The sequence below is a fragment of the Schistocerca piceifrons genome, chromosome 7, assembly GCF_021461385.2.
Source record: "Schistocerca piceifrons isolate TAMUIC-IGC-003096 chromosome 7, iqSchPice1.1, whole genome shotgun sequence".
In the NCBI taxonomy this organism is placed as follows: Eukaryota; Metazoa; Arthropoda; class Insecta; order Orthoptera; family Acrididae; genus Schistocerca; species Schistocerca piceifrons.
In genome coordinates, this window is record NC_060144.1 from 184,485,064 (window position 1) to 184,509,123 (window position 24,060).

The following is a 24,060-nucleotide window of genomic DNA, read 5'->3' on the forward strand; positions in this document are numbered from 1 at the left end:
CTACTCAAATTTCACACCAGTCGCATAAGAGTGGTGCTAGTAGTGTTACTACGAGGATGCGAATCAGTTTTGCTTTAAATACATAGTGTAATGCTCATGGGCATCCGTTACCCTTGACACTGGACGTAGCGAGTTGTTGTTAATCAAGAACGCCTTTGTGGTGACAAAGGCAGCATTATCAACACCTCACTGAGTTTGAATGATGTCGTATAATAGGGCTATGAGAAGCTGGATGTTTCTTCTGTGATACTACAGGAAGACTTGGCAGGAACAAAGCCACTGTATATGTTGCTCCAGCAGTGGTCACGTGAATGTACAGTCGCAAGAAGACAGGGCTCCAGATGGCCTCGTGGCACTACCAAGAGGGAAGACCATTGTGTTCAGCGTATGGCTTAGGCACTCCATACAGCATCTGCAGAAGCAATCTGAGCAGCAGTTGAACTACAGTGACACCAAGAACAGTTACAATTCAGTTACTTCAAGGACAGCTCTGAGCCAGACACTCTGTAACATTCTTTCCACTTACCCTAAACCACCGCTATTTGCAACTTCATTGATGTCAAGGGAGAGTACATTGGAGGGCAGGGTGGAGCTCTGTTGCTAGTTCTGCATCTGTGTCATTGATGACCATGTGCTAGTTCAGGGCAGACCAATTGGGGGCCTGCAACCAACCTGTCTGCATGCTATACACTTTGGACCTGTATCTGAAGTTATGGTCTGCGATGCGATTTCATATGACAGCAGGAGCACTCTTGTGGTTATCCCATTCACTCCGACTGCAAATTTGTAGGTCAATCTGGTGATTTGACCTGTTGTGCTGCCATTCATGAACAGCATTCCATAAGGTGTTTTCCAACAGGATAATGCTCAACCACATACCGTTGTTGTTACCAAACATGCTCTACAGAGTGTTGACTTGTTGCCTTGACCTCCTCAGTCATCAGATCTGTCTCTAATTGAGCACATATGGGACACCATCGTACGATAACTACTGTGTCATCCACAAACAGCATTAACCATCCCTGTATTGACTGACCAAGTGCAACAGGCATGGAACGCCATCCCAAAAACTGACATCCGGCACCCGCACAACACAATGCATGCACATTTGCATTTTTGGATTCGACATTCTGGCAGTTACACCAGTTATTAATGTACCAGCATTTCACATTTGCAATGACTTAACTCACACTTACATTAACCGGTGGTCTTGCAATGTTAATCATTTAAATATGTTATCTACACAAATGTATTTCTGAAGTTTCATTACTCTACATTAAATACTTTTTGGTGTTGTGATTTTTTTTTCCCATGAGGGTATTTATCAATTCGAGGACTAACGAAGTAATTTCGAAGCTAAGTAATATTTGTGTGATTTTACGTACTGCAATATTCAGTAATTGGGTAGTACATTACAACATCCACAGCAGAATTTCTTAACACTGACCTAGAAACCAATGAAAATGCAGATGCAAAACTTTTCGTATAATTTGAGTCTGATTCTCAGCCATACTAATATATTATTTACAAATACTGCTTGCCATGATTTAGTGTTTGCAATGGAGTATTTCAACATACAGCAATCTGTGGACAAAGTATTAGGCCTTTTATAATCTATTATCTGTGCTATTTCCATTTTGCGTTTACTCCTGATCCAAAGACAAACTGACCTCCACTTCCTGTTCAGTCACTACCGTATCAGTGAAACATTAGTGTGGAACATATCTTCATTGACTACTTTCTCTAGAATGTCCACAAAATAATTTGCAATAAGAAAAATAAAGTGAACAATACACTGCTTTCTGTTAAAATTCTAACTCATAGACAGATAGAAAACAATGGAAATTTAAATCATTCTGCATAGTAGGAAGAGTAAATGATCAAGCTTGGTGGTGATTTCAGGCTATGCAATGTGTGGAATTTGGTACAAGAGATGCCACTTGTGACGACAACAATACCTCTAAAATGGATGAGCATCAAGTCGAATTGAGCTTGCATGACAAACAAGGGTATGTCACGTCATGCTGCTTAAACTCTTAAGTTAAGAGTTCATCAATGCTAATGGCCGACATGTGATGGCATGGCATTTTCTCAGAGACCCTTAGATTTATGTCTTCAGTCATTGAATGATCTGGAGAAAGTGGTGGCCAATGCAAGAGTCAAACACACTTCGTATTGAGGTAGTCAGAACAGCACAGGCAATATGTGGTCTTAAGTTATCTTGTTGTTAAGATAACATCTTTAAGAACTCTAAGATAGTGCATATACACTGACCTTAAAGCACAAATGTAGACGTTCTTGTCCAAATAACCAGCTATGTGAACCAGAGGTGATTATGTTCTGCCCTAAATGGTGCCCCATACCATCAAATGGGCCCATATAATGACATACCATCAAATGGGCCCATATAATGAAGTCAAATGAATTCTGGCATTTTTTGTTCTCCTCAGACCCTCCACATGTTGTGATGCTGCATGCAGAATTGGAACTTGTTTGTAAAGATGAGGAGCACCATTTCTGTATCCAGCATTATCACAGGGTGCACAACTCGCACACATCTCTCTCTTGCCATGGCAAGGGAAGCCACAACAATGATCGCCACACTGGCAGTTCCTGGTGCTCCAGATGGTACATCTACAGACATACCTGCAAGCTAACATACGGTGTGTAGCGGATGGCACCCTGTACCATCACTAGTCATTTCCTTTCCTGTTCCATTCACAAACAGAACGAGGGAAAAATGTTTATGTGTATCTCTACAAGCCCTAATTTCTCATATATCATTTTCATGGCCCTTACATGAAATGTATGTTTTCAGCAGTAGAATCATTCTGCAGTCAACTTCAAATGCCAGTTCTCTAAATTTTCTCAATACTGTTCCTCAAAAATAATGTTGCTTTCGCTCCAGGGATTCCTATTTGAGTTCATGATGCATCTTCATAGCATTTGCACGTTGTTTGAACCTACCAGTAACAAACCTAGCAGCCTGCCTCTGAATTGCTTCAATGTCTTTCTTTCATCCAAGCTGGTATTGATCCAAAACACTTGAATAATACTCAAGAATAGGTCGCACTAGTGTTCTATATTCAGAGTCCAGTGCAAATGAACCTCATTTTCCTAAAATTAACAAATAAACCAAAGTTGACTTTCACTTTACCTACCATAATCCCCACATGCTAGTTCCATTTCATATCGCACTGCTATGTTACACACAGATATTTAGACGACATGACTGTGTCAAGTAGGACAGGACTAATGCCTTATTTGAATATTATGAATTTGTTTTTCCTACTCATACACATTAACTTAAATTTTTCTACACTTAGAGCTAGCTGACATTCAACACGCCAACTAGAAACTTTGTCTAAGTCATCTTGTATCTTCCTACAGTCACTCAATTTCAGCACCTTCCTGTACACAGCATCAGCAGCAAACAACAGCAGACTCCTGTCCATCATGCCTGCATATCATTTCTGTATATAGCACTCATATCAAACTTCCCTGGAACACTCCTGACAATACACATTTCTCTGATGAACATTCACCACTGAGGACAACATACTGGGTTCTATTACTTAAGAAGTCTTGAGCCACTCACTTAGCTAGGAACCTATTCCATATGCCCGTACCCTCATTTAGAGTCTGCAGGGAGGCACCATCTCTAACAATATGGAATCTGCCTGTTGCCCTTCAACCATAGTTTCCACTGTACAACGTGAGAAAAGGGCAAGCTGAGTTTTTCACGAGTTATGCTTTCTAAAATCATACTGATTCATGGACATAAGCTTCATGGTCTCAAGAAAACTTATTATACTGGAACTAAGGATATGTTCCAGGACTCTGCAGCAAACCAATGTTAGAGATATTGGTCTGTGATTTTGCAGGTCCCTTGTTTTACCCTTCTTCTATGCATGAGGCATCTGCACTTTTTTCCAGTAGCTTGGGACTGCACACTAGGTGAGAGATTCTTGATAAATGCAAGTTAAGTAAGGGGCTGGTGCCATGGAGTATTCTTAGTACAATCGAACTGGAATCCTATTGGGACGTGGTGCTTTATTTGTTTTCAACTTTTTCAAGTTGTTTCTCTACATTAGGGATGCTTATTACTATGTCATCCATACGGGAGTCAGTCTGATGGTCAAAAGATGATATGTCCACACAATTCTCCCATGTGAACTATTTCTTAAATGCGAAATTTAAAACTTCGTTAATGAGTGACTGGATGGAAGCCTTATACCCACTTAGCAATTATACATACGACCTGGATTTTCTCTGGATCTCAGCCAGATCTTTTGTTAAGGTATGGCAGTGGTAGTAGTTGTAAGCTTTGCACAAAGCACAGATGCTAACACCCCTACTAACCTGTGCCTATCATCATATGCGCATTCTCTTTTGAACCGAAAGTCAACAGTCTTTGCTTACTCAGCATTTTTGGAATTTCACTGCAAAACGACGGTGGATCTTTCTGTCCTTAATCCACTTGCTAGGCACATTCTTGTCCAGAGGATGATTTACAATCTGTTTAACTTTGAGCAGATTCCTCTATGTCCATCATTTTGGAATTAAACAATGTCAATTCATTGACTACGTGAACTGTTAACGACTGTTTATCTGCTCTTTCTAGGAGAAATATTCTTCTAGCCTTCTTGACTGATTTATTACCTTTTGTAATCATAGTCGCTATACTGACACTGTCAATAAGGTAGAGCCTGTTTGTAGATACAAGATACAAGACATTTCCATTCTGTTTAGGCTGCTGAACTAGCTGTTCAAGACCATTTTCAGAAAACATGTTCAAAAGTACTTCATAAGCCTGTCAGTTTGCAGCCCCAGCAACAAATCCATTACTTTACCAGTCCATATTAGTTTAGTTAAAATCACTTCTAACCATCACCGTTAAAATCTCTTCCAACTAGCACTGCACACTACAGAGCTGCTAACTGTCAGCTTTCTTTGAATGACTCTGGAACTACCATAGTGGAATCAGATGGCTGGTAAAAAATCCAACAATTAACTTTGTTTCACCTAGACCTGTTATACATGACCAGATAACTTCACTGTCATACTCAACTTTGACCTCAATAGACACAATATTTATGTGAACTACAAAGAAGACTTCCCTCCCATGGCATCTTAACTTGTCTTTCTGATGTATGTTCCACGACTCACTAAATCCAGAGCTTTCTACTTTCGGTTTCAGCCAGATTTTGGTCCCAAGAATAATCTGAGCACAAGTGTTTTCCTGGATGGCAGTCAATTCATGAACATTGTTATGAATACATTGACAATTTACTGATAAAATTTTCACAGTTAAAGTGTCTATAATTTGAATGTGGTCCGACTTCCCTTTCTGCATATCGACTGGTGAGAGTTTATCAAAATACCTCAAAACTACCACCCATCCAAAAAAAAAAAAAAACACTCCACAAGCACTCTCCTACCCGAGGAGCTGCTTCCTTTGTGTTGTGCACCCATGACTCATCAAGGAGAGTCCTATAAATCACCACTCAATAACGCAGGAGTAGAAATCTGCAGCCAACACTGTCACAGGGTCAACAAGCCTTTCGTTGAGACCCTTCATTAGGTTCCAAATCAAAGAATTCCGATCAACTCTGGGAACAATGCCGCAAGTTGTGAGCTCTCCTTGCATCCTGTGAATGAGGCCAGCAACCTTCATCACCTCTGCCAGCTGCTTGTATAACCTGTGGATGGCCTCCAAGGCCAAGTGTTGGTGCTCATGTCAGCCATAACTTGCAGATGATTGTACCCTGCACACTCGATTGCCACAGGCAAGGCGACTTCCACATTTCAAAGAGGTCCCCCAGTAGTGCACACTGGCCTCCTTTCCAGCCCTTAACACTGTCTTCCTAAGTGGCTCCACAATGTGCTTAATGTTGGAGCTGCTGATAACTAGCTAACCCCTGCCCACGTGTGCCTGCTTGGGCCCTGCTGAAGTAGCAGCCAGCTGTCCACTCACAGTGTGCATGTGCGAAGCCACATGGCCAGTTTCCACACTGGACCTTCACCTCGAGTGATGCAAAAGTGTTACCACCCACCACTCCTTCTGCTATGGGAGCAGATCCACTGCATTGGGTACACTGGGAGGTGCCTCGGCAGCAGAGCCCCTGAGCATTGTCTCGTGCAATGCACCAGATCCTACCCCAATGCTACGCCCCAAGGCAGCAACCTAAAGATGACACAGTACCCAAAAGTACATTCAGCTGTTTGTGAAATGCAGCCAGTTCCTCCTACATCTGCACACAGCATGCACACAGTCTACCCATCCCAGTATTACTAACTTAAGAACTGACTATAAAAGTAAAGACAGAAACCTAAATATGCAACTTGCGTATCTCCTGATGTGTCATAAGTGGAGGCTGATGTCTTATAAGCTGTGAAGCTGGCTGTTCAGAAGAAATGAAAACTACATTATAGACTACCTGAATTTACATTTACACTTAAGAACACAAGATTAAACCTCTTTAATAGAAAAACATGCACAAAATTTAATATGATACTAATGAAACACAGGAAAAGCTAAATATATAAATTGCTGCTCTGGAGATGTGCACAGCACAGGGCCTGTCTGGCTACTTATCTTGCTGCAAACAAGACCATTTTCTAACTGAAAGTATGTGAGATGACCATACAGTACTGCACGGCCAATCTGACAGTGTGTCTGTCCTCTTGGACACTAGTCACACGGAGCACTTGAGATCTTGCTTGGCGCAGATTATAACTGTCAGTTCAATATTCAAATGCCACTCGTTGGATCCTAAGCAGCAAAATTATCCAGCAATAAAGCCCCAATCTCACTAGGATACAATTCTGCCCCTGTCAAATTCTGAGACATGCTAGTAGACACTTTTCCTTCTTACATAAGTTATAACATGATCTCTCCACAAACATTGTTGGGCGACCCTTTTATACATGGTCTATGCCTCACTAACCACACGACCAACAATGTCCATGTTCACTGGCTGGTGCAGAACTGTCACCTAGGCTCCAACCCAGTTGCCCGTGTGTCAACCTTTTGTCCACTCCTGCTCACATGTGTCCACGGAGACCCAGTTGCCTGCCAACAGGTGTGTGTATTGGAAGAAAGTAATCTAGATGCTGTTACTTCTACCTACTTTGTATGTTTTACTGAAATGCTTATTATTTCCATATTAAAGTGTGCAGTACACTCCAGTCTAGTTTTGCATCTGTTGCACAGCATCATCATAGAGTTGCAGTTTTAATGGCCAGTAGCATACAAGGTAAAGATAAGAATGCTTACAGCTATGGACTTACCTATTACAAGGAGGTTATTGATTTTTTCAGAGAGGCGTCTGTTTTCTGACTGGGCTTTCTCCAATGCACGCTGAGCATGCCTAGTATCTTTCTTGGCACTTTCCACATCAGCTTGAGCTTCTTGTTCATTGCGTTTAAGCTCTAGAACTTCCCTTTCCAAGTCACGTACTTGAGCTAGACTTGCATCTAGTCTCTCCTGTGTGCAGAACACCTGGATTACACTAAGCTTCGAATAAAACGCAGCAGTATCGAGCTGCAATAATTAATGCAGCAGAAATGCCTGAAATGAAAATTAATGGAACACTTTCCCAAATATTGTTTATACAAAAGAAGTCATGCAGCTCATTGGAACTTTTGTAATGTTACTCTATTGTGTGATACACCTATGAACCAAAATTAATGGATTTTCAATATACACAAAAAAAATTCACATAGCTGTCGTGTGAACCAAAAGATGCTCTGGCAACATTGGGACAGGTGACATTGTGATACAATTAGAAAGCACGCTGGAAAACTGGCCACAGGTCTTGGGAGGAGTAACTGCATTTAGTGTACCTTTTCTGGAGCATATAAAATGCCAATATAGGGTAGGACAACCTGGTATTGCAATATAAGATGTCTGATACTTCCCCACAGTGTGGATCAAGTTGTCCAGCATGACTTGCTGCAGCACCACTGCTAACAAGTGCCATCTGGAAGTCGGCAGTGATCGATGTGGTTACCAGTTAGATTAAAGCCCAGGGAGCAAACTGACAGCTATAAGTGCATGGTGTCTGTGATGCAAGTGCTCACCTACCAGATTATTTCTCTGTGGCTGGAAATTATCATTCAGCAGATGCAACCCAAATCGATATGAACTAAAGGAAAGGCACACAGTGCCTTCTACGATATCATCCATCTGGGCTGCAGCTGATGCACAAGTATAAGGATACGCAGGCAATGATGTACGTGACACTAACAGGCCTCAGAAGAGAATATTGGTGACACCACCATCTGTCCTTCCCACAATATTGAATGTTTTTAATGTGTCCCAAGAATTTATCAAACAAACAGCAAAAATCACTCTAGGTTAAACTGTGAGGAATCTTATTCATAGGACACTATTCCACAGCACCTGGCTCATTCACTGCAGGTGAAACACCGCATTCATTAAGTTTGATAGCGTGCTGGTGTGACAATAACTCATTTGCCGTGTCACCAAGGGTACAGAGCAATCCCCTTAAGCTAATGATACACAATCTGGTGGAGCAATGCTACATAAGGTAACTACCCTAGTATTGGATTGAAAAGTGTGATTGTAACAGTAAATTACCAAAGCATTTGTGACAACAAAGTCCCTGAATTTGCCACCCCTCCAGGAAAGAAGTCATACTCAAATTACACTCTGAACCAGCAGGTGGATGAAACCAAACTGCAAAGCTTCTAAATAGACACATCAAAAAAATGTATTGCGTTACCTCAGTTCTGAGAGTTACAGAACCTGTATAAAAAATTGAAATGAGATCAACATACATCATTTCTGTCCTTTTTATTGCTCACAAAAACCACACATTGCATGTTGTACCACCGTACAGCGAGACCTTCATAGGTGGTGATCCAGATTGCTGTACACACCGGTACCTCTAATACCCAGTAGCAGGTCCTCTTGCATTGATGCATGCCTGTATTCGTTGTGGCATACTATCCACAAGTTCATCAAGGCACTGTTGGTCCAGATTGTCCCACTCCTCAATGGTAATTTGGCACAGATCCCTCAGAGTGGTTGGTGGGTCACGTTATCCATAAATATGCCTTTTCAATCTATCCCAGGCATGGTCGATAGGGTTCCTGTCTGGAGAACATGCTGGCCACTCTAGTTGAGCGATGTCAGTATCCTGAAGTAAGTCATTCAGGTGATGTGCACGACGGGGGCACGAATTGTCATCCATGAAGACGAATGCCTAGCCAATATGCTGCCAATATGGTTGCACTATCGGTCAGAGGATGGCATTCACGTATCGTACAGCCAATAGGGCACCTTCCATGACCACCAGCAGCGTACGTCGGCCCCACATAATGCCACCCCAAAACAGCAGGGAATCTCCACCTTGCTGCACTCCCTGGACAGTGTGTCTAAGGCGTTCAGCCTGACCAGGCTGCCTCCAAACCCATCTCCGACGATTGTCTGGTTGAAGGCGTATGCAACACTCATTGGTGAATAGAACGTGATGCTAATCCTAAGCGGTCCATTTGGCATGTTGTTGGGCCCATCTGTACCACACTGCATGGTGTCATGGTTGCAAAGATGGACCTCACCATGGACGTCGGGAGTGAAGTTGCACATCATGCAGCCTATTGCGCACAGTTTGAGCCGTAACACAATGTCCTGTGGCTGCACGGAAAGCATTATTCAACATGGTGGTGTTGCTGTCAGGATTCCTCTGAGTCATAATCCGGAGGTAGTGATCATCCCCTGCAGTAGTAGCCCTTGGGCAGGCTGAGCAAGGCATATCATCAACAGTTCCTGTCTCTCTGTATCTCCTCCATGTCTGAACAACATCGCTTTGGTTCACTCCAAGACACCTGGACACTTCCCTTGTTGAGGGCCCTTCCTGGCACAAAGTAACAATGTGGACGTGATCGAACCATGGTATTGACCGTCTAGGCATGGTTGTACAGACAACACGAGCCGTGTATCTCCTTCCTGGTGGAATGACTGGAACTGATCAGCTGTCGGACCCCCTCTGTCTAATAGATGCTGCTCATGCATGGTTGTTTACATCTTTAGCCAGTCTAGTGACAACTCTGAACAGTCAGAGGGGCTGTGTCTGTGATACAATATCCACAGTCAACGCCTGTCTTCAGGAGTTCTGCGAACGGGGTGACGCAAAATTTTTTTGGATCTCCAACAAGTTTAATTTTTTCACAGTTGCCACCACCTTTTACATAAACACCTGATTGTATATAAGCTTACTGTGTCAGGAGACGTCAGTCGTCAGGCAGCAGCACGAGCAGCAGCATTGTGATTTATCATGCGGCACTACTACATGAGGAGGAGACATTCGCATCTTACTGTTTATAAAGCAGGACCACTACTGGACTGCATGACTACAATTGATGAATTCTAAAATGTGGTGCTGGAACTGTTTGTCCATTTACTACAAGTCTTCAAGCTAAGAGTTGTGTGAGAGAGGTGTATGAGAGGTAGTCATAAAGTTTTGATTATTTTTTAAAAAACTTGAAATTCCCACACCACATTAATGTAATACAGTACAAGATAAGCCAAAACAAAAATGGCACAGCCTATCTCCATTTTATTAGTGGGCTGAATTGACATACACACTACGTGATCAAAAGTATCCAGACACCTCCAAAAATATACGATTCATTTTAGCTGCATTGTGCTACCACCTACTGCCACATACTCCACATCAGCGACCTCAGTAGTCATTAGACATCGTAAGATAGCATTTACTTGTGTCATACGTCCGTGCGTGAGATTTCCACACTCCTAAACATCCCTAGGTCCGCTGTTTCTGATGTAATAGTGAAGTGGAAACGTGAAGGGACATGTACAGCACAAAAACGTACAGGCCGACCTTGTCTGTTGACTGACAGACCGCCGACAGTTGAAGAGGGTCGTAATGTGTAATAGGCAGACATCTATCCAGACCATCACACAAGAATTCTTAACTGCATCAGGATCCACTGCAAGTACTATGACAGTTAGGTGGGAGGTGAGGAAACTTGGATTTCATGGTCGAGCAGCTGCTCATAAGCCACACATCTTGCTGGTAAATGCCAAATGACGCCTCGCTTGGTGTAAGAAGGGTAAACATTGGATGATTGAACAGTGGAAAAATGTTGTGTGGGGTGACAAATCATGGTGCACAATGTGGTGATCCGATGGCAGGATGTGGGAATGGTGAATGCCCGGTGAACATCATCTGCCAGTGTGTGTAGTGCCAACAGTAAAATTCAGAGGTGGTGGTGTTATGGTGTGGTGGTGTTTTCAATGGAGGGGGCTTGCATCCCTTGTTGTTTTGCTTGGCTCTATCACAGCACAGACCTACACTGATGTTTTAAGCACCTTCTTGCTTCCCACTGCTGAGGAGCAATTCGGGGATGGCGATTGCACCTTTCAACACAATCAAGCACCTGCTCATAATGCACGGCCTGTGGTGGAGTGATTACATGACAATAACAACCTTGTAGCAGACTGGTCTACAGAATCCTACAGAACCCTTCGGGATGTTTTGGAATGCCGACTTCGATACCTCTCCTCAGTGCAGCACTCCGTGAAGAATGGACTGCCATTCCCCAAGAAGCCTTCCAGCACCTGATTGAACGTATGCCTGCGAGAGTGGAAGCTGTCATCAAGGCTAAGGGTGAACCAACACCATATTTAACTCCAGCATTACCGATGTAGGGTGCCACAAACTTTAAAGTCATTTTCAGGCAAGTGTCTGGATACTTTTGATCACATAGTATAACCGCAAACAAGAAATTAATCGTACAATTTTATTTTTGTTAGGTAATACATAAAACTTTATGACTACCATCTGTAACTATTAGTATACAGTGTATACTGGAGAGAAGCAGATTACGTTATTTAATTCCAAGGCTAGTGAAAAGCTAAGTGATGATCAAGATTGCAGGAAACAATTTTGCAAGTGGGTTCACAGGATGGTGAAACATGAACTGAGATTTATGGGTAGCAGTTTTTGGCCAGATGAAGAACAGTCCAAACTTAATGGAGCTACCAATAAACACAATTGTGCTTACTGGCCTGAAGATAATCGCTTCATAAAAACACCTGGTTTGAAGGTGTGGTGTGGCTAGACTCCTATCAGGTTCACTTGACTTTTCTATTTTGAAGGTACTGTAACTGGAGGACAGTGCCCAACGAGGTTTTCCTTTCCATTTGCGCAAAGTATGGCAATTATACATTTGACAAAAGTTTGATTCCATCAATAATTAGACTGTGGCCATACACATCTTAAAGTCGTCTGGTAACATGCGTTGCCAAAAGATTGATGAAACTAAGTGACTCAGTTTAAAAGCAATGAAGATGGCTACTCAACACCTGAAATCTAAATCTGCAATAAAAATACAGGTTGGGTCTGCAATCAACTGCCAAATTCCTTTACCTTTTTTGAATTATATATTTTATTACCAACAAGACGGTCTCCACTGCACAATCACTGAACTTTGTCAGCATACTTTTATTAAAATGTATCAAGGGCAGTGGATAGTATGCATGGGACTAATTGAGTTTCTTGCATGCTCCATAGATGTTATGGTGTTCAATTTTTACTGTGGAACACTGTGTAACCTGAACACAATTTGATGCGAGATTCAAGCAGAGTGTGCAGAAATCCGAATGGATGCTTTAGAGTGAGCTAGGAAATCTGCCATGATTCAATCAGGTATGTATTGAGGCTGAAGGCCAATAATTTAAGTATGACCTTATCTGCAGTTTGTAAAACTTACTTTAACCAGAGATTAGAGCTATAGATATGAAAACAAATTTTAAACATCCTGCAATTGTGTGTACATGTTTATTAGATGCACCTGTATTTGATAAGTAGGATTAGATCACATGAGGATAACAGGACAGAGTCACAAGTAACAATTCAACACACGAGCAAAAGTATTAATTGTTGAAGCCGAAGTCTTCAACCCCCATACAGACTCATAATTATCCAATTCATAATGTCTGCCACCCAGCTTCAAGCACCTACTCTGGATACATTGCCTGATGAACACTGGTGAACTGTGGAAATGTCTTCTATTATTTTGTACGTGAATATTACATTTCGGTTCAAAAGAAGGGCAACATATGCAGAAGTATTTAATACAAGGAATGTTTTTCAAGCATTTTTTTGGCAAGACACAGAAGCAAGAGCATAATTATGTGAACAATTTCCTTTGCAGTGTTCACATATACAACACTTCTCTATTTATATGGGAACCAATTTTTCCAGCCATTCCACTCTTGCATACTTCATGTATGACAATCACATCCATTTTTGATGCACAATACATTTTTTGTTCTAGCTATCCATACTTTCTGGAATGATATACACCACACCACATCTCATCAGTGTTATAAATAGATGTAGACTGTCCAGTATTTCACCAGCCTCTTTAATTTCCCAAAACAACTATCTTTTATAGCTGTTCAGTTATTTTCCATCAGCACAGGTATCTTGTTGGGCTTCTTACACCTGTAGCTCAATTTACAAACAATATGCAAAAGCGGTTGTTCCACTTATTTCTCAACTTTTCCAAAATAAAAATGCTTGCTATTGCAGAATACTGCTTTCCCACATCAAAGTGTACAATAATAAACTGCATAATGATGACTAACACAAAAGCAACATAATGAATGGCAACAAATTTTTGTTACTTATCCAACAAGTAAAGTCAACGTAACCATGGTAACAATTACAAGTGAAATACAGGTCCGAGATTCTGCATCATAGTATATGTGATCATACAGACCATGACAACACACAAACAAAGTAAATGAAACATGTGACACAAGCACTTTGGGTATCTTTATGAGTCTAAAAACACAATAGCTGTGAAAGGCCATCAGAACTTGCATTTTCATTTTTCATCTTTTTCATGTGTTTGTCACAAAGCAAATTGCACAACAAAGAGACTACTTGTAAAAAATGATAATTGTCCAGTAAATAGAGAATCGCTATTTTTTTACTTGGGACAGGGAAGTGTTCTCAAAAATAATGTGCACTATCTGGGCTCCATGGAAGTATACAAGTACCAAAACATTTCCCAAAAAGCATGTTGCCCCTCTTCTACCTAAATGGAATACTTAAACAAATGAAAGAAGATGCAATATACTGATGTTATTTACGCAATGAAGTCTCAAGAGGAGCTTATGGATAATATGCCATTCCAAACAACAAAACTGACCTATCGGTCTCTAAAAAGACATGAACGATAGCTACACATTGTATGCTATCATGGAATTTCCATTATTGTACATATTAAGAAAATGACCTACACTGCCTTTTAATATACCTAATTGGCACAGAAAGAAGTAAAATATGCAACTACTACACTAACAATCTACCTGAAGAAGTAAAAAAAAAATATTAAAACTTAGCAGTAGTGTTTCCAGATCAAAAACAATACAATCTGCAAATCGCTGGTCTTCATGCCTTGTTTGGGTGGCGTGCTCCAAATGTAAATTTCTATCTTTTATATGACCTTTGGAAGACACCATTAAAAACTAACAAAACAACTTTAACTTTGATTATGCTTTGAGAAATGGCTGTTGCTGGTTCACTAAACAAGATGATGGCATAAGTGTTAAGTCAGTTCAAGCAAAATGTTACACTAAGATCATTTTATTTGATTCCGCTGCTCAGTATTATGGTAACCACAACATAACAAAAATTTTCTAAAATACAGTTTATATGCTAAAAAGTAAGTTTAGTGGTATAAAAGCACCTGTATCTTTGAAACTCTCCTTGAGTTCTCTTTCACTGTTGAGTTACATTCCTCTTCAACAGCCAATGCAATGTGGTCAATGTCTCGTAATTCCTGTTCAAGGTGTTTATTGCGTTCAGCCAGCTTCACAGCCCTTGTCATAGCTTCGTGTTGCTTACCCAAGGACTCTGCACATAGTCAGACTCTATAATTTGATTATAAAATTCCTATGGTAGTAATACCTACTGCAAGTAAAAGTATATACTTCAAGAATCAAAAACCACCAACTATGACATATGCTACTATGCAAAAGTTCGTTCAGTTCACCATAAAATGCTGTAAAGCATAACCATCAGAATTCTACACAAATGTAAAAGACAAAAACACTAGACATCATACCTTGATATAATCATTCAGAATCCTTTCAAATTAAAGTGATACAGCGCCAAAAGTGAATAAATTAGTTACATAATACTACTAGGACATGGTGCAGTCAACTGAAATCCTGGGAAAAGGGTTTAACATCTGAGTGATAACAAGGTCATTAGAGGAGCAGCACAAACTTGGATTATGGAAGGATAGGAACTGCTCAGGATGATGTTATCAAGGGGTACAAGCATGGAATATTAGATCCCTAAATTGGGTAGGAAGATTACAGAACTTAAGAACAAAAATTGATAGTAGGAATTAGTGATACACTGATGGGAAGAAAAGGACTTCTGACCCAGAGTTATCAAAACAAAGTTCAATAGGAGCAAAACATGAGTGAGCTTAATAACCCACAAGAGAATAGGATGGCAGGTGAGCTACTATGAACAACATTGTGAACAACATTGTGAACAAGTTATCACATCCAAGACAGATGCAGCCATCACCCACAACAGTAGTAAAAGTTTATATGCCTACTAGATCTGCAGAAGCCAAATAGCCAAATAATGTATGATAGGATAAAAGAAATATTCCCAGTAATTAAGTGAGATGTTTAATTTTTGGAGTGGATTGAAATTGACACAAGGAAAAGGAAGAGAAGGAAAAATAGTACACACACATGTACTGAGCAAAAGGAATGAAATAGGAAACTGCTAGATACAATTTTGTACAGAGCGCAATTTTAAATTGCGAACACCTGGTTTAAGAATTTAGAAAGCAGATTTTAAAATATAAAACATTCTCAGGGCAGATGTGTGCTCTTGACCACAATTTATAAGATTATGAACTACAAAGTAAATCTGAAGAAACTGCAGAAAGGTAGGCATTAACAAAAGAGGGTCTAAAAAACTTTAAAAGAACTGGAAGGTGTTGATAATTTTACAGGGAGCACTAGGAAACAACTAACAGAAACAGGGAAAAGGCTTACAACAGAAGATGAATGGGTAGCTGTGATAAATTATATAGTGAAGGTAGTGGCATATCAAATAGGCAAAATAACAAGGCCTAGTAGAAATTCTTCAATAACACAGGAGACATCGAATTTGGCTTACAACAGGAGAAAACATAAAAATGCAGCTCATGAAGCAGGCAAAGGAGAATAAAGATGTCTTAAAAATGAGGTTGACACAAACTATAGAAGTGCAAAGCACGAATGGCTGTAGGAGAAATGCTAAGCAGGAATGGCCTGAGGAGAAATGCGAAGCTATAGAAGCATGCATTACTATGGGAAAAAAACAGGTGCCACTTACAGAAAAACTGAAGCAACCTTCGGATAAAAGAGAAGGTGCTGTGTGACTCTCCAGAGTTCAGAAGGTAAGTTATTACTAAGCAAAGAAAGAAAGGTCAAAAGGAATATGCAGGGTGTTTCAGGCCGCATAGTAAATATTTTAGGAGATGGTAGTATACACTAATTTTAATAAAACATTCCACATAACACATGTTCAATTTTTATTGGTTACAGAAATAAAGCTGTTAAATGTAACCCAAACAAATACTCAGAGGATGTTAAGAAAAGGCAAATGATTATGTTCAAAAATTTGACTTTCAAAAATTTCTCCTTTGACCTCAGTGCACTTTCTAATTCTCATGAGAACACCACATGTAGCTCTTCTGAGGTCATCTTGATATTCTTTTATAGAGCCAATACTGTTCATAATATAAACGATCCTTTTGCCTCTTTCGTTTACACTCTCTTTTTCGGCTTCATCTTTCAAATAATATTCACAGGAAAAAAATCTAAAGAGCTTCATTCTGGGGACCTCGGTGGCCAAGAAAAACGCCCATTTCTGCCGATGCATCTTCCATGGACTGTAGGATTATGTGTCACCTGACAATTAGAATGTGCAAAGACCTCAAGCTGTTACCTCAAAACGCGTGCGGAGGAGTAGTGACTGTCTATTTGGGGGTACCACGCCAAAACGGATTGGCCATCAAACCACGAGGTCACTGATAGGATAGTTGGAGCGAGTCCTCATTCACAACAGGTGGTATCATGTTGATTTCTGACACAGTCAAAAGACCACAGTTATCAGCCAGTAGCAGTTAGGCTCTGGTAATCTCTTCAGACTGCTCTAAAAGCTTCAATAATGATATATGGCCCCAGGAACTTTTCCTCCTAGGCCATCTCATGGGAGAAAAGCAATGTCCAGTGAACTGTAGAAACTTACTCCCCTCAGCTCTCAATCAGCACCCAGACTGATGAAGTAATCTTTCTATCTCTAAGGTGATGTTCTTTGTGGAGAATATTGAAATACTGAAGATACATTTGGAGAAATCCCTTCCCTCAGTAAATTATGAAATGGTTCTGTCTTAATTCAAAAATTAATTCTACCCACTACAAAGTGTTACACTTATTTACAAAATTTTGTGATGCACCCATTACCATAACACCCCATAAGATCCTGAGCATGGCACAGGGTTTAATTTATCACATGAATGTAATGCTGTGGACAGATAAGGAATTATGTGAAACCTGGGGAAGCAAGGCACCCACTTCATACATCATGTACATCAAGGCCCACTGACTAGGATGGCATTGGAGCATTCATAGTTTCAAGAGGTGATTCACTTCCTGAGAAACTAAAAATCATGGTCTGCCATGGTGGTGAATGCCGTATTTCCCACTACTGCTGCACTGCCTTAAATGATCCCCATTGTATGAACAAGGCAGTTTATAGGGCTTGTGGTCAGCTGATCCATCCAAACTCACCATGTGATCAGCCACATTTCTGCCTAAACTGTGAAGACAACCAGCTTCCCTGATCCCCAAAGTGTGGAGCTCTAATGAATCGATGTAAAATCCAGGAGCTGAAGGTCCTCAATTCCTCTCGTATTTTGAGGTTCATAAAATGTACGATCATTTATATCCCGTCCAAATGGTGTCAAAAATTCACCAACTCTAACATTCACTCACTGCCGACCTCTGGTAGTCACACAAGTAAATTAGCCCATTAGCTAGACTTCCTGTAATCTTGCTTCACCATCTTTGGGGACCTCTATTCGTCACACCCAGCTAGAAAAGCTGCACCCCTCTGCCATCTATTACCAAAAACCTGCACAGAAGTAACCTGACACCAGCCAGTGGCTGAAGGAATAACTGACTGCAGGTAACAGGGCTTCATGCTTCTCTTCAATGGCTAACCCCCCACCCAGGCAGCTTCGAGTTCTCACTGGAGTCCCAACTCTCTAAAGTAGTCAGAGAGAGAGAGAGAGAGAGAGAGAGAGAGAGAGAGAGAGAGAGAGAGAGAGAGAGAGAGAATAAATTGCAGGAGGAGGCTACTCCAGTTATCCTGGAGGTGCCAGATTTCCCCATGTCACCGAAATCCGAACCCGTGTGTGTCAATGTCATTCCAGTGAGAGAGGGTGATCCTGCTGCTTGATATGTACTCCTGGCACTTCTACACCTTACCAGGACATCTTCGCTGTGACAATACAATGGAAATGCTATGAGTATTACTGTCACAACAACCAGAAATACAACAACAAATATTCTCGTCCAGTGTGGTCAGTGTTGCTCTCCAAAATACGCATCTCACTAGTGAACATTCTTCATATCTTTGAGGTTACTAATCATTCTGTTACAAACATGCTGACATCAAAAGAACATCTGGAGGGATGTGTATATTGATTCACACAGATGTGAGTGGATTATTCCCCTCCCTACCACACTGGGAGAAATAACAGTGCAAGTGTAAATGACCACAATGATCACTGTTTACATAGTTCATTTACCCTCAGACGGAGCAGTTACATACCTTGAGATGACCATCGTAATTCCACCTTCCCATATCCCCTACTTTGGAACTTCAATTCACACCAAACCTTGTGGGGCAGTACTACACCACCTGGTAGTAGGGGCCTTCTGATAGACAAACATTTTACTGATCGTGATCTGTTCATCTTCAATGACTGTGCCATAGCCATTTTAGTGAGACACACTGCACCTTTCTTGCTACTGACATTACAGTCTCTTCCCCCAGTCTCCTGGCTTTGCTAGAATAGTTGCAGTACAATAATATTTGTTACAGTGATCACTTCCTGGTGATCCTGTCGCTTCCTTGTCACTGCCTGATGGACCAATTGTCATGTTGGACTCTCTGCCATTAACTTCGGTCCATCTCAACAGACGGTATTGACGAGGTTGTTTAATTCACAGAGCTGAAACTGCTAAGCCCTTTCTGTTGGGCCTCTCCACTGGCGGTTGATACTATGGTGGACCAAAGACATTGCAACAGCTATTTTGGACTGTTAAAGAGCCCTGGAGTGTCTCCTCCTGGGGAACACCTGCTGCTTCTTCCAAGTGCGGGCCACTCCATAATCTACTGGGCCACCAAAGATCAACAATTGCTCCACATCTCCTCCTTAATGGTGGCACTTCACTGATGCATTGTTTCTTGCTGACCACTTCACAGCACACTTTTGATTAGTGTTAGTGTATTATTCTTACCTGACTACCTTGTGAATAAATTAGTGAGAAGTTGCAGGCACGTCCCCATCCTTTTTTAACCCCTGTAAGCCTGAATCATATAATGAACTTTTCCCTGACTAGGAATTTCTTAAGGCACACAATGGCCCAAGGCCCTGATTCAGTTTAGAATCAGATGATTCAACATCTGAATGTGACTATCTACTCAGAGTCTACAACTGTATTTGGCTTGGTGTTTTTCCTACACAGTACAGAGATAGTGCCATTTTAATCCTTAATCATGGAAAAAACTCAGTGCCCATCTGCAGCTATTGATAGATAACCTCACCTACGTGTTCTACAAAATGTGGAGACTGTGATGCCTTTATAAAATTTCAGTTGTCTCTCTTTCCTTGTTTTACCCTTAAGTGCTCTTATTGTGGCACATAATTGCTTTTAAGTATTAGTTTTTTTTCTGTATATAAACATCTTGTTCATATGATACATCACTTAGTAAATACTGGAACTGGGCTACCTGTTCTATTGGTTTATTATTAAGGGTTATTTTTGCTCGTACTGGCTAAATACCTAAATAGACCATCATTTTAGTTTTGTTTATAGATACTATCAGATTGTAGCTTCTGCTTATTTAATTTAGTTTATGTAATGCCTCTTGTAATTCATCTTCACTGTCTTGTATGGTAATTTGGTCATTCACAAACAACATAGTATGTTTATTTCTTCCAATATTTGTGCCTGATGGTGTTCTACCTCTTTTACACTGTCTGATCACATCATCTATATAGAAATTGAATAATGTTGGTGAAAGGTGGAAAGTTACAATCTTGTTTTACTCCTTCATTTGTTTGTATTCCAGGTGTTGTCTCTTTACCCTGATTAAATTCTTGTATTATCTGTTTCAGTGTAAAAACCCTGTTTGTGCATGATCTTCCCTTTCAGGAACACTGTTACAATTACATCCAAGCTATTTCGAAGGCTTTCATTTACAAGCATAATTTTGCCACAGATTTTATGAGCACTGTTCAGAATACTTATTCCCCCGCAGTGAAGTGACAGTTGCTATTTTCCATTCCTCCAGTAACCTGTATTTTACCCAGCCCATGTTAAAAAGCTGTAGCATTCTTAATTATAAGAAAATTCCTCCATGTTTAATCACTTCAGAATTTATTTCACTGAATCCTGGTGATTTTCACATTTTATAACGGAGTTCAATTCCAACAGATGTATAAAAGCTATTCCTTACAGTTCTGTTTATCATCTGCTACTTTGATTTGTGGATTGTACCACAGTCCTATATACTGTGCAATCCAAACGGACGTCTCTCTTAAATTTAGGTTTATGGTATCTCTCACTTTTTGCTTAAGTATTTCATTAGCTTGTGTGCTATTTCTTGTCTCACATGACTATCGTGCTCAACTCTGCTTATAAACATGTCCCACAATATCCTTTGTGCTGAGCTTATCATCACTTTTGCTTGATTTCTTTTCCAATGGGATTGCTCTTAAACTTCTAATGGTTTCTTCTGTAAGCATTCATTACATGCTTTCTGGTTATTGCGTCTGGTTTTTTGTATGTCTTTGTTACAAATTTTTAAATTTCTTTTCTGATTTGTTCTATGTTTTTCACCTAGCACTACACTTGCTATCTGCTTTTACAGCATTTTTAATATCAAACTATTCTCAGTTTGTGTATTTACTAGTAGTAGGTATTTCATTTACCAGCTGTGATATAAATTACTGAAGATCTCTTCTTATTACACATGTAACTTTTAAAATTTTTGTTTAAATTGTTTTAATTTTTATTTTTATTGCTTACTAGCTGTTTCTAATAAGTGTTGCTATGGCTCAGTCTGGTTAAATGGAAAAGAAAGAAAAGAGAAAGCACATGTTTCTAATGTGTATGGAAATTGGATGTATGTCCCAATCCCTCCCTCCTCCCCCCTCCCCTCCCCAAGTTCTGTCCATCACCAACTTGCCCCTCCTCTCTCTGTCCTCCTCCTATTTGACACTTTATGTCCATTTCTTCCCACCCCTCTAACCACATCCTCTTCACCCCCTCTCCCTGACTTTCAGCCTTGTAGATTGTTACAGCAAATTCAGAATCTGTAGTGGTATTCTAATCATAATGCAATAAGCCATAAATACAAGTTTCCTGTTTGCTAACAATATTTCACTATTTTTTATATATGTTCATTAGAGTACTGTTAAGAATTTGAAGTAAATTTGTCACGAACTTTCGAACACTTTTGGTAATAATAGTTCCTCTTTATATATTAAATATTTATCTATGTATTATACATATTTAAAAGATAGCATATACACTCCTGGAAATTGAAATAAGAACACCGTGAATTCATTGTCCCAGGAAGGGGAAACTTTATTGACACATTCCTGGGGTCAGATACATCACATGATCACACTGACAGAACCACAGGCACATAGACACAGGCAACAGAGCATGCACAATGTCGGCACTAGTACAGTGTATATCCACCTTTCGCAGCAATGCAGGCTGCTATTCTCCCATGGAGACGATCGTAGAGATGCTGGATGTAGTCCTGTGGAACGGCTTGCCATGCCATTTCCACCTGGCTCCTCAGTTGGACCAGCGTTCGTGCTGGACGTGCAGACCGCGTGAGACGACGCTTCATCCAGTCCCAAACATGCTCAATGGGGGACAGATCCGGAGATCTTGCTGGCCAGGGTAGTTGATTTACACCTTCTAGAGCACATTGGGTGGCATGGGATACATGCGGACGTGCATTGTCCTGTTGGAACAGCAAGTTCCCTTGCCGGTCTAGGAATGGTAGAACGATGGGTTCGATGACGGTTTGGATGTACCGTGCACTATTCAGTGTCCCCTCGACGATCACCAGTGGTGTACGGCCAGTGTAGGAGATCGCTCCCCACACCATGATGCCGGGTGTTGGCCCTGTGTGCCTCGGTCGTATGCAGTCCTGATTGTGGCGGTCACCTGCACGGCGCCAAACACGCATACGACCATCATTGGCACCAAGGCAGAAGCGACTCTCATCGCTGAAGACGACACGTCTCCATTCGTCCCTCCATTCACGCCTGTCGCGACACCACTGGAGGCGGGCTGCACGATGTTGGGGCGTGAGCGGAAGACGGCCTAACGGTGTGCGGGACCGTAGCCCAGCTTCATGGAGACGGTTGCGAATGGTCCTCGCCGATACCCCAGGAGCAACAGTGTCCCTAATTTGCTGGGAAGTGGCAGTGCGGTCCCCTACGGCACTGCGTAGGATCCTACGGTCTTGGCGTGCATCCGTGCGTCGCTGCGGTCCGGTCCCAGGTCGACGGGCACGTGCACCTTCCGCCGACCACTGGCGACAACATCGATGTACTGTGGAGACCTCACGCCCCACGTGTTGAGCAATTCGGCGGTACGTCCACCCGGCCTCCCGCATGCCCACTATACGCCCTCGCTCAAAGTCCGTCAACTGCACATACGGTTCACGTCCACGCTGTCGCGGCATGCTACCAGTGTTAAAGACTGCGATGGAGCTCCGTATGCCATGGCAAACTGGCTGACACTGACGGCGGCGGTGCACAAATGCTGCGCAGCTAGCGCCATTCGACGGCCAACACCGTGGTTCCTGGTGTGTCCGCTGTGCCGTGCGTGTGATCATTGCTTGTACAGCCCTCTCGCAGTGTCCGGAGCAAGTATGGTGGGTCTGACACACCGGTGTCAATGTGTTCTTTTTTCCATTTCCAGGAGTGTGAAAACAAATGTGTTCTCAAACAATGTTGTGCCAAAATTCTGAAGCAATCGGTGAAGAATGTTCAGAAATTTAAGATATTGAACAAATAAACATTTACATTTAAGATTTCCCTGACAATTCTGACAATTATTAAATATAGTTTTATACACTGTGTATGGCACTCTAGTAGGTATAGAAAACCACACGTGTATTCAAATCCTAAGTTGTGTCATGTTTTCAAAGCTATCAGTGAAGAACATCCGGAGATTTAAGATTTTAAACAAATGAACAGGAAGTTTTTGTTAACAATGTATGCCCTTTACATATTTGTACACCATATGGCACTCCAGTGGGTACATAAGAAAACCCACGTATTCAAATGCAATGTTGTGTCAAAATTTCAAAGAAATCGGAGAAGTAGTTCCAGCAAATTATGATTTTGAACAAATGAACACTTACATTTTTATTTATATAGAGTGTTTCCTTTTTCCATCTTGACCATAGCCAGAATTTTGGTTTTACAATCAAGTGGTCTGTATTTGTATTTCTAGCCCTATATACTTGAGCTTCTATTATTCTTTGAGCTAACTTTTGGTTAATTATCATCTAATCTATTACTGCATGGTAGCCTCGTCCAGACCACATAAATTTGTGAATTTAAATTTCTGTTAGATGTTATCAAATTTCTCTTTTTCAGAAAAGCTTTTATTGCTATAGCAAATCTTCACATTGTATCCTCTCTACTTTCGCC

General features: G+C 41.1%; 1 protein-coding gene across 1 annotated transcript in view; it reads right to left on the bottom strand.

Moving 5' to 3' along the window:
* Positions 1–24,060, bottom strand: part of LOC124804893 (centrosomal protein of 135 kDa-like) — a 412,291-nt gene that overhangs the window by 318,927 nt on the left and 69,304 nt on the right. The window contains exons 6-7 of the mRNA XM_047265266.1: positions 14,755–14,921; positions 7,294–7,489 (exon numbers count right to left, since the gene is read on the bottom strand). Coding sequence (XP_047121222.1) covers positions 7,294–7,489; positions 14,755–14,921 — 363 coding nt within the window. The remainder of the gene's footprint in view (positions 1–7,293; positions 7,490–14,754; positions 14,922–24,060) is intronic.